The following is a 14,650-nucleotide window of genomic DNA, read 5'->3' on the forward strand; positions in this document are numbered from 1 at the left end:
CTTAAAATTGTGTGTATTTTATTTATTCAACAAAGGAAATGTGGGCGTAAACAAAATCAAGTGTCGGTATAATTGATTGGATACAACAGCGTGCGTAATACATAATGGATTATTAGTTAGCACCTTACAATGTCAAACAATGAGTCTTTGTGCAAATCATATAGGATATGGTCCTTCAGCATTTATGCAATATCCATGATATCCAGTTTAAGTTCCATGTACGAGTATGCTCTTTGTCCTCACTAGTACGACAATTCGGCCCACTGGTAGAACAACTGTGTCTTACTAGTAAAGTTTTTTTCCACTACCAGTGCCACTTTTGGCCGACTAGTACACCATCTGCTATATGCGGAACGTCACAGGTTTGCGGACTTCCTGTGTATGCTGCGATGACGAGCATAACTACGGGCTGACGACATGACTCTTTGAAGCCAAAAGTTCTAATAGCCATTCTTGGCCTACATGTAGGCAATTAAAACTTACGTGTAAACTATGGAAAGCCGTCTGAGCATTTATTCGATGATGTCCAGCTTGGGTTAATGTAATAGTACGCTCTTTGTCCTCACTTATAGGACAACTTTGGCATACTAGTAGGATGACTACATGCTACAAGTGAGGCCTAACTTCACACCACTTGACAATGACAAACTACCAGTGACATCATAAAACTTGACTCGTTAATATCTGGTGTAGAGGTGCAACAATTAATCGATTAACTGACAACTAATTGATTTACTATTTATTATCTATTTTGATTAATCATTTTCTGACAGACCAAACCAGTCACTGAATCATAATTTTGTTTCTGCAGTTTCTGCTCTGTCAATTTGAAATAATGTCCTGATGAAAATTTCAATTCATCGATTAATCGAAAAAATAACCAACAGATTGATCGATTATCAAAATAGTTGCGGCCTTAATCTATTGCTTCATTACTAGTACTAGTAGTGTGCAGATGTCAACAGTTTTACCTCACTAGTATCATGATGTCCTACTAGTGAGGGCAATATGTGTCCTAATACATGGACTATAAACTGGATATAAAAAAACTGCTCAGCTTTCCATAGATTATTAGTAAGGTTTTATTGTGTACTAGTAGCCCAAAGTGGCACTAGTACTGTATAAACGTTACTAATAAGGCAGTCACAGTAGTAGTGCGTTGGATCATAACATGGACGTCAAGTATAACAAATAAATTCTGAGACGGCTTTCCATTTTAATTTTGTTCAATTACGTACTTGTAGGCCAAAAGTGACACTATTAGTGGAAAAAACATTAGTAAGAGCGGTCGTTCAACTAGTACATTCTAGTCATTCAACTAGTGCACTGAATAGTCTTACTAGTGAGGACAAAGAATATGCTAATGCAAGACTAAGCTGGATAACAAGGATATCAAATAAACGCGCAAATGGCTACCTATACATAACTTGTAAGGTTTATTTGCATACTAATTGGAAAAAAGTGGCACTAGTAGTGGGAAAAAAAAGATTACTAGTAAGAGAAAGGTGTTCTACTAATGCCCTGAATCGTCTTAGCAGTGAGTACACAGACCTTAAGTAGGGTATCCAGGATGTTAACTAAATGGTTAAACGGCTTTCCATAGCATCCTTTAAAGGGCCATAAACCCTGCTTGACATGATCCATGAAATGCACTGTATTCCCAGGCAATTAAAAGTTAGTACACATAAACATAGATATGACTCAGCCCACGGCCCGTATGTGTGTGTGTGTGTGTGTGTGTGTGTGTGTGTTTGTGCGTGTGTGTGTGTGTGTGTGAAAATCAGGGGAGGAGACCCCCGCAGGTGTTGAGCGCTGGATTTATGGTGTTATGGACTGTTTTGATGACAACGTCCCCGGAGTCGCATCTTTACGGCGCCCCGACCTTGCCGGGTGGTCACGCTGCCGTGCCCGCGGCCCCCCGTCAGGCCTTGTTTGCCCAGGTTTTGGGGTTGCCACGGCGATTGCGACAGCGTTTCCTGTTAGATGACCTCTCAATGCGCCTTGGCCACCCAGACAACTCTCTGCACAACTCGGCTGTCAGTCAGAGTTACATGTTAGTGGGAATGTACGGAGATGTGTTTAACACCAGGTGGCTCACCTTTTCGATACTCCTCCTGTTGGCACACCATCCTCACGCAAATCTCATTGTTGATCACATAGATGCGAGAGAGGCTGAGACACAAAAGTTAGGGATATTGAGCTTTTGGGTGAAATTTCAGGATTAACCTAAAATGCACTATAACCTTTACAGTAGACATGCAACAATTCATCGATTAATTGAAAATTAACTTTTGATAATCGATTAATCGTTAAGAGACTTGTTAAACTTAAAATTGTCCAAATCCTCTGAATTTCAGCCTCTCAAGAGTAAATATTCTCAGATTTCTGTTGTCCTGCATGAAGACAGACTGATTAGCTTTGTGTTTTTACAAAATAAGACATTTGAAAACATCTGCTTCTACTTGGGAAAACATGTTCATGATCAACATCTTTGCCGATTCTCTGACATGTTACGGACCAAAACAGAAACTGAATCAAAATGAATTTATGTTTGTGCGTTTTCTGCGTTGTCAATTTGAAATAATGTCTTGTTTTTGAAAAAGGGATGAAAGTTTTTGTTATCAATCAGTCAAAAAAAAATAAAAAATCAACATTAATTAATTAAAGGAACACTGGTCAACGACAAATTTGTTGTCTAAAATTTTGGACGATTTTGATGTGCTGAATGCAAATATAACATTGGTTTTGCTCAATCAGGGCAACTTTTTGAACTATGGCCATGTTTGTGTTTACATGTACAGGTATTTCCACTTTAGAGGTCCAAATAAACGGAGGTTCACGCCCTGAATTTTAAACAATGATGACGTCACATTGAATTTACAGGTACTTACTTTTATCAGTGTCTACGATTAAATTTAAAGTAAGCAACGTTTGTGACATTTGATAAATAAACTGTTAACAACCTGACCTGACCAAGAGAAATAGATGTCATTTTTTGGATTCAGCGATTCACAATCGTCCTAAATCAGTTGGAAAAAGCAGACTTTGTTTTGTGTAACAACCGCTACTTTAGTGTAAACCCTACTTTCCAGGTTAACTTACTGTCTTTCTCTTAACATTTGAATGCCATGTCCAACTGGTCAATGTTTCAGTACTTTTTGCACAACTAACTAACTAACAAGGAGCTGAATGGCAAAATTTACAACAGATGATTGAGCCATCAAAATTTCCAAAGACCTCTGCTTCTAGGTCTTTCTGTGACTCTTCCAGTCTCTCTGTTACACAGACACGCCAACCTCAATTGTTTGGTGTAGTCTTGGTCTGATAATGTCAAAATGTGAACAGCATGATGAAGAGGACTGCTTAAATACCAATTCTAATTGAACCAGGAAATGATTGGTCCATTCATGGAGAAAAGTGTGGAAAATTATAACTGCTCATGACTACTATTCCCTAATAATGACTGCACTTGACCTTTTTAGCCAACTGCAAATTATAAATCATTCTATTATCACTGCCATGCTGAAATGACAAAAATGTATATTTGAGGGGCAAGCCGACTTTCTTCTGTTACTTCTAGTGACTTTATCAAATTCTATTAGTTAACACCTAGGGCTTCATTAGTAGTGCTAGACATCAACTAGAGCATAGTTCTGCCTCACTAGTAACGTAGTTGTCCCAGTATGCCAGTGTTGTCCAACGGGTGAGGATAAAGAACGTACTAGTACATGGGTATCAAAGATATCGACTAAATGTTCAAACAGCTTTCCAAAGATTACGAGTAAGATTTAATTGTGTACTAGTAGCCCAAATGTCACATTAGTAGAACGACAAGGGCAAACTAGTAGAACAACTGCATTTTACTAATGATGTTTTTTTGTTCACTCCTTGTGGCATTTTTGACTTTACTAGTAAACTACTCTGCCTCACTAGTGGCACTACTTGGCCGAAATGGTAGGCATGTGTCATGCACGAGTAGCCTCCTGGACCCTACCAGTAACACCAAAAATGCCCACTAGTAGTTTTGCCTCACTAGTAAAATGTAGTTGTCATATTAGTATACAGAAGTATCATACAGTAGTGGAAGGCAGTGGAAAAATGTTACAGTCGTTCTACTACTGCAGCTTGAAGTTCTACTATTGTGTTGACTTGTCTTACTATTGAGCACAAAGAGCATACTAGTACATGGACCTTTAGATGGATAGCAAATAAATGCTCAAACAGCTCTTCATAGAATAAGATAGAAGTACATCATCAATTCAGAATAAAAGCAAAGCAAAGTACAACAAATAACAAGCATATATAACAGATGATGAACTATTACAAGCACGCAGCACAGATTTATTTTAGGAACTGAAACCTAACCCAATTAATATGACACACGCTGCTGCCAGCATGTGTGCCATATGCATTAAAATTGTCCCAAGCTAATCACAAATTTAACTACATACTTCCATTCTAGCTACAGCCAGAGTGTATATTTCACTGATTAATGTACCTTACAGTCAGCCTCTTTTAGTCAAACAAATGAACACGTATATGTACTGTACATCCATGACTGACTGATCATTGCCAGTACATCACTGTGCAGGTACATACCTGTAAATGCAGCGTCCGCCGATGCATCTCTTGATGGGCCGATGGACCGAGTACATCCTGGTGCATGGGTACATCTCCTCCCTGCAGTCTACACATGCACAGACACACACACACACACACACATCATGCATAAATTAAAAGCAGAGGTGGCAAAAATACCACAATTTCTCGTGTATAATGTACACCCTTGTATAATACGCACCCTCAAAGTTGACCTCAAAATTCTGGAAAACCCTTCTCCCTATGTATATTGCATTTTTAGAATGCATGATTTTGCTTTTACCCATATGATCAAAACATGAAGTATTATCTGTAGTTTGTTAGTTTTTTCAAAGGATTATTCTGAAGTACTTCATTTCAACACATAATACTTTGTTTTTATTGACTTGCTCTTCTTTTGAAATTCACAGCCCTACTTTCATTTAGTAAATGAGAAAACACACAGTTTTGCTCATATGTTTGATTACCCCGGCAGAATTTGTAAAATGGGTACAATTCTTTAAAGAAAACATGAAGGGCCAGGCGAAACACATTTAGTTTTATTTTAATGGGATTCAAATTAAACTGTCAAGCATTTCAGAAAAGCATTATCATCAAACAAAACGTAACCATAAAGAAATTAATGTTGGTTGTTGTTCAGTCATCAGTCGTATTTAAAAAAAAAAAAAAAAAACTATTTCACAAATTCTTCCAAGGTATGTAAACTTATGAGCACAACTGTACATATTATGCAGTCATACGTACCCCTGTTATATTGGAATGAAAGTGTAGGCTACACCTTTTTCATAGCCTCTAGGTGGCGGTGGCATATTAGAATGAAAGTGTACACCTTCCTCATAACCTCTAGGTGGCGGTGGCATATTGAAATGAACGTGTATCACTTTTTCATAACCTCTAGATGGCGGCATACATTTATAAAATGATTTTTTAAAATTTTTTGGGGGGGGAAATGCACATTATAAACGAGAAATTACGGGACTTACACACTAATAGTAGAAGTACCGATACCTGCAAGTAAAAGTAGAAGTAATGATTCGACTCCTTTAAAGGTCCCATATTTTGGCTATTTAGACCTCCATAGAGTGACTCTCTAACAGACTTAGTAAAAAAGTGTCAATTTCATTGGAACAAAATCACCTTGGTTTTGTCATACAAGTGTCCAGAAAAGGCCCCTCTGACAGCTACAATATTACATTGCAAATACCAGAAAAAAAGTTGGTTTGGCAAAATACGGGACCTCTAAGTAAAAATGTAAAAAGTACAGACTTGTACATGTACTGCACTTAAGTTGTTGTTGTTGTGGCTTTTGGCTCGCCACAGTGAGTCACTTGCATGTTTGTTTAACACAGTCATGAGTGCGAGATGCCCTTCCTGATGCAACCTGGGCTGGAATGTTGCTGTTGGATGTTTTTCCACCCTTTTTTTCCCCGAAGAGACCAGCCCACAATTTAGAGGGGGTCTTCCATTGGTCCATCTTCCATAAAGAACATGAACTGAACCAATCAAGATATAGTAGGAAAACCCCTACCCGTTCTCTGCGCTGTCCCCTGTAACTCCCACTACTTTAAAAGGTGCCTTGAGATACAATTTGTATTTATTCTGTGACCATGCTTGCAACTCAAAACACTTGTATCTGAAATCATCTTTTCCCAGTGAAATTAATGGAAATGCCATTAATCCGTTCCAGCCTTACCCCCCAAAAAACTAAAAAATTTTGTAATTTGTATTTTAATGAATAAAAATAGCACTCCATAATACTGTACTTTATAAAAATTAACATTGAGATGTCCCCTCCTGGAAGCCGTCACCTTATCGTGGTGGAGGGGTTTGCGTGTCCCAATGATCCTAATGTCCTTGGCGATCCGATCCCCGGCTACAGAAGCTAGCTCTAGGGACGTGGAATGTCACCTCTTTGGCAGGGAAGGAGCTGGTTTGCGAGGTCGAGAAGTTCCGACTAGATATAGTCGGACTCGCCTCCACACACAGCTTGGGCTCTGGTACCAGGCCTCTCGAGAGGGGTTGGACTCTTTTCCACTCTGGAGTTGCCCACGGTGAGAGGCCCTGAGCAGGTGTGGGTGTACTTATTGGGGGACCGGAGGGTGTGTTCCAACTACAGGGGGATCACACTCCTCAGCCTCCCTGGTAAGGTCTATTCCGGGGAGGTGGAGAGGAGGGCCCGTCGGGAAGTCGTATCTCAGATTCAGGAGGAGCAGTGTGATTTTTGTCCTGGCTGTGGAACAGTGGACCAGCTCTACACCCTCGGCAGGGTCCTCGAGGGTGCATGGGAGTTCAACCAACCAGTCTACATGTCTTTTGTGGACTTGGAGAAGGCGTTCGACCGTGTCCCTCGGGGGGTCCTGTGGGGGGTGCCGAACCCCCTGATACGGGCTGTTCGGTCCCTGTACGACCGGAGTCAGAGTTTGGTCCGCATATCCGGCAGTAAGTCGGACTCGTTTCCGGTGAGGGTTGGACTCCGCCAAGGCTGCCCTTTGTCACCGATTCTGTTCAGAACTTTTATGGACAGAATTTCAAGGCGCAGCCGAGGCGTAGAGGGGGTCCGGTTTGGTGGGCTCAGTATTGCATTTCTGCTTTTTGAAGATGATGTGGTTCTGTTGGCTTCATCAAGCCGTGATCTCCAACTCTCACTGGAGCAGTTCGCAGCAGAGTGTGAAGCGGCTGGAATGAGAATCAGCACCTCCAAATCTGAGACCATGGTGCTCAGTCAGAAAAGGGTGGCCTGCCCTCTCCAGGTCGGGGATGAGATCCTGCCCCAAGTGGAGGAGTTCAAGTATCTTGGGGTGTTGTTGACGAATGAGGGAAGAATGGAACGGGAGATCAACAGGCGGCTCAGTGCAGCATCTGCAGTGATGCGGACTTTGTATCGATCCATTGTGGTAAAGAAAGATCTAAGCCGAAAGTCGAAGCTCTCAATTTACCGGTCGATCTACGTTCCTACCCTCACCTATGGTCACAAGCTGTGGGCCGTGACTGAAAGAACAAAATCCCGGGTACAAGCGGCCGAAATGAGTTTCCTCTGCAGGGTGTCCGGGCTCTCGCTTAGAGATAGGGTGAGAAGCTCCGGGAGGATCTCAGTGTAGAGCCGCTGCTCCTCCACATCGAGAGGAGCCAGATGAGGTGGCTGGGGCATATGATTCGGATGCCTCCCGGACGCCTCCTTGGTGAGGTGTTCCGGGCAGGTCCCACCGGGAGGAGACCCCGGGGACGACCCAGCACACACTGGAGAGACTACGTCTTTCGGCTGGCCTGGGAACGCCTTGGGATCCCCCGGGAAGAGCTCGAGGAAGTGGCTGGGGAGAGGGAAGTCTAGGTGTCCCTTCTAAAGCTACTGCCACCGCGACCTGACCTCGGATAAGCGGGAGAAAATAGATGGATGGACATTGAGATCTCACAGGTCCTCACAGCTCATCAGTACGGCACTGATATTAGTCGCACTTTGCAGAAGACAAAAGAATATACTGTATGAATGAGTTCTGTTATATTGTCTTTCTACATATGTTGCTGCACTGCTTGTGTTCATTCTGTTGCTCAAAGGGATAGAACACTGGAAAATAAATGCTATTCAGTGTTAGCATTAAGCTAGCAGACTGAAAGGTCTCAGCCAAAAATGCCTGGACCATTTTTTTTGTTTTGTTTTTGTTTTTTCTTAACTTCTCTCTGTTTGTCTTTTTTTTTACATCAGAGGTTAGTAACAAGACAGTTTTGTCAATGTAAATGTAGAAAGTACATATTTTTGTTTCCAAATATAGGGAGTAGAAGTAAAAAGTAATAAGAAAAACAAATCCTCAAGTACAGTCACAAAGTATTTGTACTTTGTTACTTCCCACTACTGGAAATTAAACAATGTGGCCGGGTGTTGGTCCACTTACTGGCTGGCAGGGTTGTCCCAGCAGGTGCCTGAGTGGTCTCTGGAGACAAGAACATAACAACATAAACATGCCACAGTGACTCACAGCACAGTCCTGATCTCAAGTGGATACTTCTAAAGGAACGTTACCGCTCTCCTGGGCTTGGACTACAGCTGTGAGTGCTGTGGAACACACACACACACAAAATGAAAAACAACATGATGGGAGTCTTTTTTTTTTTTTTTTTTTAAACAAACACAAGGGCGAATGGAGCATAATTAAACAAGATGATTTGTGTGTTCTGTTTGGCCACGTTACCGTGGAAACCACAGAGGAGCAGGACCAGTGGAAGGCTACCCATTCCTTCAGCTTGTAAGAGGTGAGCTTTACAAACTGTAGGCAAGAGAGAGTGAAAAGATATGCAGCGGTGCCTTGATTTGCAGCGGTGCCTAATTAATTTGTTCCGGGTTAACGCTCATAACTCAAAACACTCGTATCACGAATCATATTTTCCCATTTAAATGAATAGAAGTGCCACTAATCCGTTCCAGTCCCCCCTTCAAAAAACAACTACATTTGGTGAAATATCTATTTTAATGAGGGGGGAAAAAAACCACTCCATAATATTTATCTTCATAAAAACATACCGTAATGACATAATTAAATAGAATAAAGAGAATTAAACACTTCTTGTCACACTGCATCAATTACTGTAAATGCTGCACCTTCTGGTGTGACCACATTGGCCACTTTAGGCAGTATAGGACAGACTAATACACAGTTCACTGAGACGTTTTTATCATTCTCACTGGAGTTCTACGCAATAATTGCCTCTTTGCAGAAGCCAATCATTTGGCTGCGGGGCTTATTCTGTCTAGAACACAAGTCGGATTCATAAAAATTTACAACTCGTTTCTGAGCTCATCAGTATGGCACTAATATTAGTTGTTCTATGCAGAATATATGACTGAGTACAGCAGGCTATTACACTTTTTACTTTTTGTCGCATGTAGTGTATTAAAATGCGCATAACCTTTGATCTAAAAGTGTTGTGGGTGATAATAATAATTATGACAAAACTAACAACTCACTCCACATTATCCGTTAAGGTTTGTTACCTCTTAATTTGTTATAAATTGGCTACATTATCAATGTGTAACAGTTTAATTCAATTTAAATTGTTTGTTTGGAAAAATCAGTGCAAGATTATTTGTTTTTTTTTTGCCTTCCAAGCAGATTTGCTCAAGGTTTTTTCAGCATTTGCCTGTCTGGGCCCATGTACCAACTACACAGCTCGCGACTGAGTCCGCAGTCCCCATATAACCCAGAGGCCTTAGGTTCCCCCCCCCCCCCCCCCACCCATCCGATGTCAGTGAAGGTTTGCTCTGTGGTGCAGTTTAGTAAACACAGGATTATTAATGTACCGCTATAACAACAGTTTTTTAAAAAGGGTGTTTTTAAAGATTCGTAAAAAGTTTTTTTCCCTCTTGCTCACCGCCCTGCATCATTCCTCTCGCAATGTGTCAGAGCAACTTAGTCCAAGTTGTGAGTTCTCTCGAAAGAATGTGTTTTGTTTTGTTTTGTTTTCTGGTGCCCAATGTGAGCACCCCTCCACCCTTTCCTCTGTTGCATTCGGACATTCTTTTACATCTTTCTTTTTGTAAAACAAATCGGTACTTTCCAACTGGTCACTTTCTGAAGATCATTTTAGACACAAGCTGTTAAGAATGTTGGTCATACGTTTTCAGTTTGCCCACATTCTCTTAGCATACGTTTACTGGTGACATGTTTGCCACTTTTTATTCAGTCACTGAACCTGTATGCGAGACAACATTTACTCATTAATCATTTTCTCAGGATTAACTGTAAATGTCAGCATGGGTGTAGCAATCAGTCAGAAGAATTCTTGAATTTAAACTACTGCATATATTTCTTATTTCAATTCCTCAAAACCCTGCAAAAAAAATAGACAATACTCACTACTTTTGCTGTTGTCCAAACCTGCTTTTGTTTAACGAATCCTTTGTCCTCTTGTTTTCTCCTCCTTCTCTCCTCCTCCCTCCTCCTTGCCTTCTCCCTCCTCACGTATCCTCCATCCCTTCATTGTTTTCACAATTTCTCCCTGCCCCATTCCAATATGCCTAATTGATAACACACTGGCTTTGCATTTGATCCACGCAACATTTAAATACTGTAATTCAAATTTTCGGCGGATATGTGTGTCTTGGTGTATCATTTACAGTCATATCCATTGACAATTTAGAGTCTTTAATAAACCAAACATGCATGTTTTTGGAATGTGGGAGGAAGCTGTAGTACCCAGAGAAAACACATGCAAAGTTCTGAAAGTACTTTAAAGCTGTAGTATCCAATTTATAATATCCAGTAGAAATGAGTTGAGTAAATGTGTAGTATCCGGCCGGATGAGTACATATATACAGTCTATGGGGCTGTTTTCAACACAACCAGCAGGAGGAGCCAAGTTGTCAATGGTAGCAGCATTGAAAGTTGAACCAAGGTGTTTTTAGATTTGTCTTGCTGTTCCAACACTTACAATGCAAATGTGGCAAAAGTACTCCCACTAATGTACTTAACCTTCCTCTTGTGTTAGGGTCGGGACCGACCCGTTTTAAATTTTAAATGCATAAAAGAATCACCTAAATTTGTTTATTATTGCACCAAGGCTTTTTGACTTTGTCAGGAACCTCCATTTCTACAAAATAAAATATTTTCACTAAATTATAAAATCCTCTGGTTGAAATTATGACCTTTGTGTTGTTAGGGTCGGTTTCGACCCAGTTATAATAGTACGATTATAAATCAATAATTAGAGCCAACACTGAAATCATGAGTGCACTGTCAGCTGACACACTGACAGACAGCTCCTCTCCTAATCATGTGAGCTTTAGGGGATTCTCATTTTGCGTGGTTTTCCAGTATAACTGCACAAAAACAAATCAAAGACGGACATTTCCAGACATGTGAGGTGAATTCACTTTCTGGAAGTTCTGGATCAAATTTTTGGTGAAAATGAGGGAGAGGACACAAAGCAGCATAGCGATTCAGATGAGCAGGTTTCTGAGGAGGAAGACAATGTGGAGTGTCATCCAGAAGACACAGCCACATCTGATGAGTCGGAAGAGGTGGTCGCTGGTGCTGAAGCTGCTCCTGCTGAAAGATTCAAGTTCCAAAATGGTAAGCTCTTTTGGAGCTCAGTACCTCGTGATGTACATGGCCCTGGAATCACAAGGTTTGCTGTGACCAGACTCAGTGACATCAAGACATGTTTTGAGCTATTTATGCAATTGTCACTAAAAAAATCATCATTACTATGACGAACCTTGAAGGAAACAAAGTCCATGGCGACATGTGGAAAGACATTGATGAGGAATACCTGGATGCTTTCATTGGTGTTCTTCTTCTTGCTGGAGTGTACAGATCCTGATAATATTACAGATACATAACACAGATAAATATTTTCCGGACAACAAAGTCACTTCGGACATTTCAAATGACATCAAAAGTCCTCAGATTTGACAACAGAAAGACCAGAGTGAGATCTGACAAGCTTGCTCCCATCAGGGATGTCTGGGAGAGATGCGTGCAGCTCCTTCCGCTGATGTTCAACCCAGGGCCAGAGGTGACAGTGGATGAACGTCTTGTCCCTTTCCGAGGAAAATGCCCCTTCCGGCAATACATACCCAGTAAGCCAGGGAGATACGGTGTAAAAATCTGGGCAGCCTATGATGCAAAAAAAAAAACAGCTATGCCTGGAATCTACAGATTTACACAGGCAAAGCTGCGAGTGGCATTCCTGAGGAAAAACCAAGGAAAACGTGTGGTCCTCGATAAGACCACTGGACTGCAGGGTCACAATATCCATCCATCCATTTTCTGTACCGCTTATACTCACAAGGGTCGCGGGCGTGCTGGAGCCTAACCCAGCTATCTTGGGGCGAGAGGCAGGATACACTCTGAACTGGTTGCCAGCCAATTGCAGGGCACATACAAACAAACAACCATCCGCACTCACATTCACACCTACGGGCAATTTAGAGTCTACAATCAACCTACCACGCATGTTTTTGGGATGTAGGAGGAAACCGGAGTGCCCGGAGAAAACCCACCCAGGCACGGGGAGAACATGCAAACTCCACACAGGTGGGGCCGGGATTGGAACCCCGGTCCTCAGAACTGTGAGACAGATGTGCTAACCAGTTGTCCACTGTGCCGCCTGGTCACAATTACACGTGAAGAAAAATAAAATAGGTTGCCTGCTGAAATCTTGCAGGTGAAGGGCAGGGCTCCACTTTCCTCAAAGTTTACACAGTACTGTATGTGATTTCAGCATGTCCCACACACTAAACTGATACTGATACAGTATGTAATAAGTGGTTAAACCGATACATTAAAAAAACAAACCTTGGTTTTACTGTCCACTGTTATTTGATAAAAGGGGTTGTTTTGATCATGTACAGTATATTCTATTTTCATAATAATATTGAAAATGTTGCCTGTGTCCCGAAACTTGCTGTCCACCGTCATTATGCCCCTTTAAGAAACTCTCTGACGTTTTGAGTAACATTCCCACCAGCATTTTGTCTTCTTCAATGCAGGCTGAAACACCGGACAGTTGTAGAATAAATATTTACACTTTTTTTTTTTCATCATATGTCTGTAGTGGAAAATTATCAAGCTTAACAAGTTCATCCTGTCATACTGAAATATGAGCTGATGTAAAAACCTTACATTTGTTAAGCAGTACACAATCACCTTGATACTGGATTCATATTGCTAAGTGTCCAACATGTGCTCATTAAATGCTAACATTAGCCCATAATGTCCACCCTGACTGCAAGCTCCCATATTTAGCTGTTTGCATGTACAGTACAGTACATATTCACCAATATGCATGTCTAACAGCATAAAATCTGCTTAATACAATGACTATTAAGTTCAGTGGAAGATCTCAACATTTGCGGAGGTGAAATGGGGACGTCTCAAATGACCCCTGTAAACCGGCTAATCTGAACACAGTACACCCAATTCAGCAATCCTAGTCAATAAATGTCACGGGTGACTTCCAAGTGAGCGACATCTATCATCCACTGGCACATTGGGGTTACACGAAGTGCCTTTCGGGTGGGGGCGCTTAGTGGAGGGTAGTTGGAGGGGCCTAACAAGGTCGCCGGAGAGACTTTGATGACAGCTTGACAGATGGGGGGGGGGCAGAGTAAGCAAAAGCGAGCATCCGGCTGGGACCATCCATCCTGTGCCCATGTCAAAGTGACACGCCAGACCGGAACAGACCGGAAAACCCTGCAAGAAATATCCAAGATGGCGTTTGACGATGACGGGGAGCATTGGTCAAGAGCAGTACTGGATCCAAACAAAGTACAAACACCTTGTTGGTACATAGTTCACATCATAATGAAATATAATGTAAAGAATTAAACAGTGCCCTGTTGTGCATGTTGTTAAATACACAACATGCAATTCTCTGATTGTGGCAATAAACAGCTTGAAGCCTCTTTTTTCAAGATTTTTTTCACTATCTGCCAAACTGTTGCTTGTTGTGGAGTTGAGTTCGCTGCCACCATACAAAGCTCCTACCTCAAATTTTTGCTCTCAAGTCAAAGCAAAAAAAAATTGGCCCAAAACCAATTAAAAAAACATGTATGTTGGGTCACTCGCATTGCAAGGCACCACTGTACTTTCACCAGAGTACATAAGTATCTGTACTTCTACTTTAGTACACAGTGTGAGTACTTTCGCCACCGTTCGTCAGGTGATCAGGTGACGCAGAAGAGTGCATGAGACATGCCAAACAGTATACACATGATAAATTCTCGGCTCGTTTATTACTCGGACGCGGCTTGCTGCTGCATGCCAGCGTTGGAGGACACACTAATAACCGCCTTCCATTTCACCTCAGGACATGCTTCCCCTTGTGCGTCTCCCTGGGGTGCTTGCTGCATTTCACCCCTGGAGAAAAATGTTTCACCATGGGCGCGTTCCCCCTGAGAGAACCCAAAAACCCATGCTGAAATGCTATAATGAATCGGTGGAATGGAAGTTGCTGGAGTGTAAACAAAGCCAAATAACAGAATGGTTGGCTTGTGGAACGAAATATTAATACGTGGTGACATTTGTCACCTCAATGATGTATTTCAGACATGTGGAAC

General features: G+C 41.6%; 1 protein-coding gene across 1 annotated transcript; it reads right to left on the reverse strand.

The window, feature by feature from the left end:
• Position 1: 1 nt before the first annotated feature.
• On the reverse strand, positions 2-10,573 carry mfap5 (microfibril associated protein 5). The gene is made up of 7 exons (XM_061777997.1): positions 10,446-10,573; positions 8,784-8,858; positions 8,615-8,647; positions 8,487-8,525; positions 4,600-4,687; positions 2,099-2,172; positions 2-2,034 (listed from the first exon to the last, which is right to left on the reverse strand). Exons 2-7 carry the CDS (start codon positions 8,824-8,826, stop codon positions 1,922-1,924), a joined length of 390 nt encoding a protein of 129 aa, XP_061633981.1. The 5' UTR covers positions 8,827-8,858; positions 10,446-10,573; the 3' UTR covers positions 2-1,921.
• Between the last annotated feature and the right edge of the window lie 4,077 nt (positions 10,574-14,650).

The sequence above is a fragment of the Phyllopteryx taeniolatus genome, chromosome 6 (assembly GCF_024500385.1).
Source record: "Phyllopteryx taeniolatus isolate TA_2022b chromosome 6, UOR_Ptae_1.2, whole genome shotgun sequence".
Classification (NCBI taxonomy): domain Eukaryota; kingdom Metazoa; phylum Chordata; class Actinopteri; order Syngnathiformes; family Syngnathidae; genus Phyllopteryx; species Phyllopteryx taeniolatus.

Bases quoted from the DNA above. Each gene is read 5' to 3' on its own strand.
- mfap5 (XM_061777997.1), bottom strand. From the start codon at position 8,826: ATGGGTAGCCTTCCACTGGTCCTGCTCCTCTGTGGTTTCCACG. The intron at 8,526-8,614 runs GTAACGTTCCTT...TCTTGTCTCCAG, and splicing joins AGTCCAAGCCCAGGAGAGCG to AGACCACTCAGGCACCTGCT. The intron at 4,688-8,486 runs GTAAGTGGACCA...GTGCATGTGTAG, and splicing joins TGGGACAACCCTGCCAGCCA to ACTGCAGGGAGGAGATGTAC.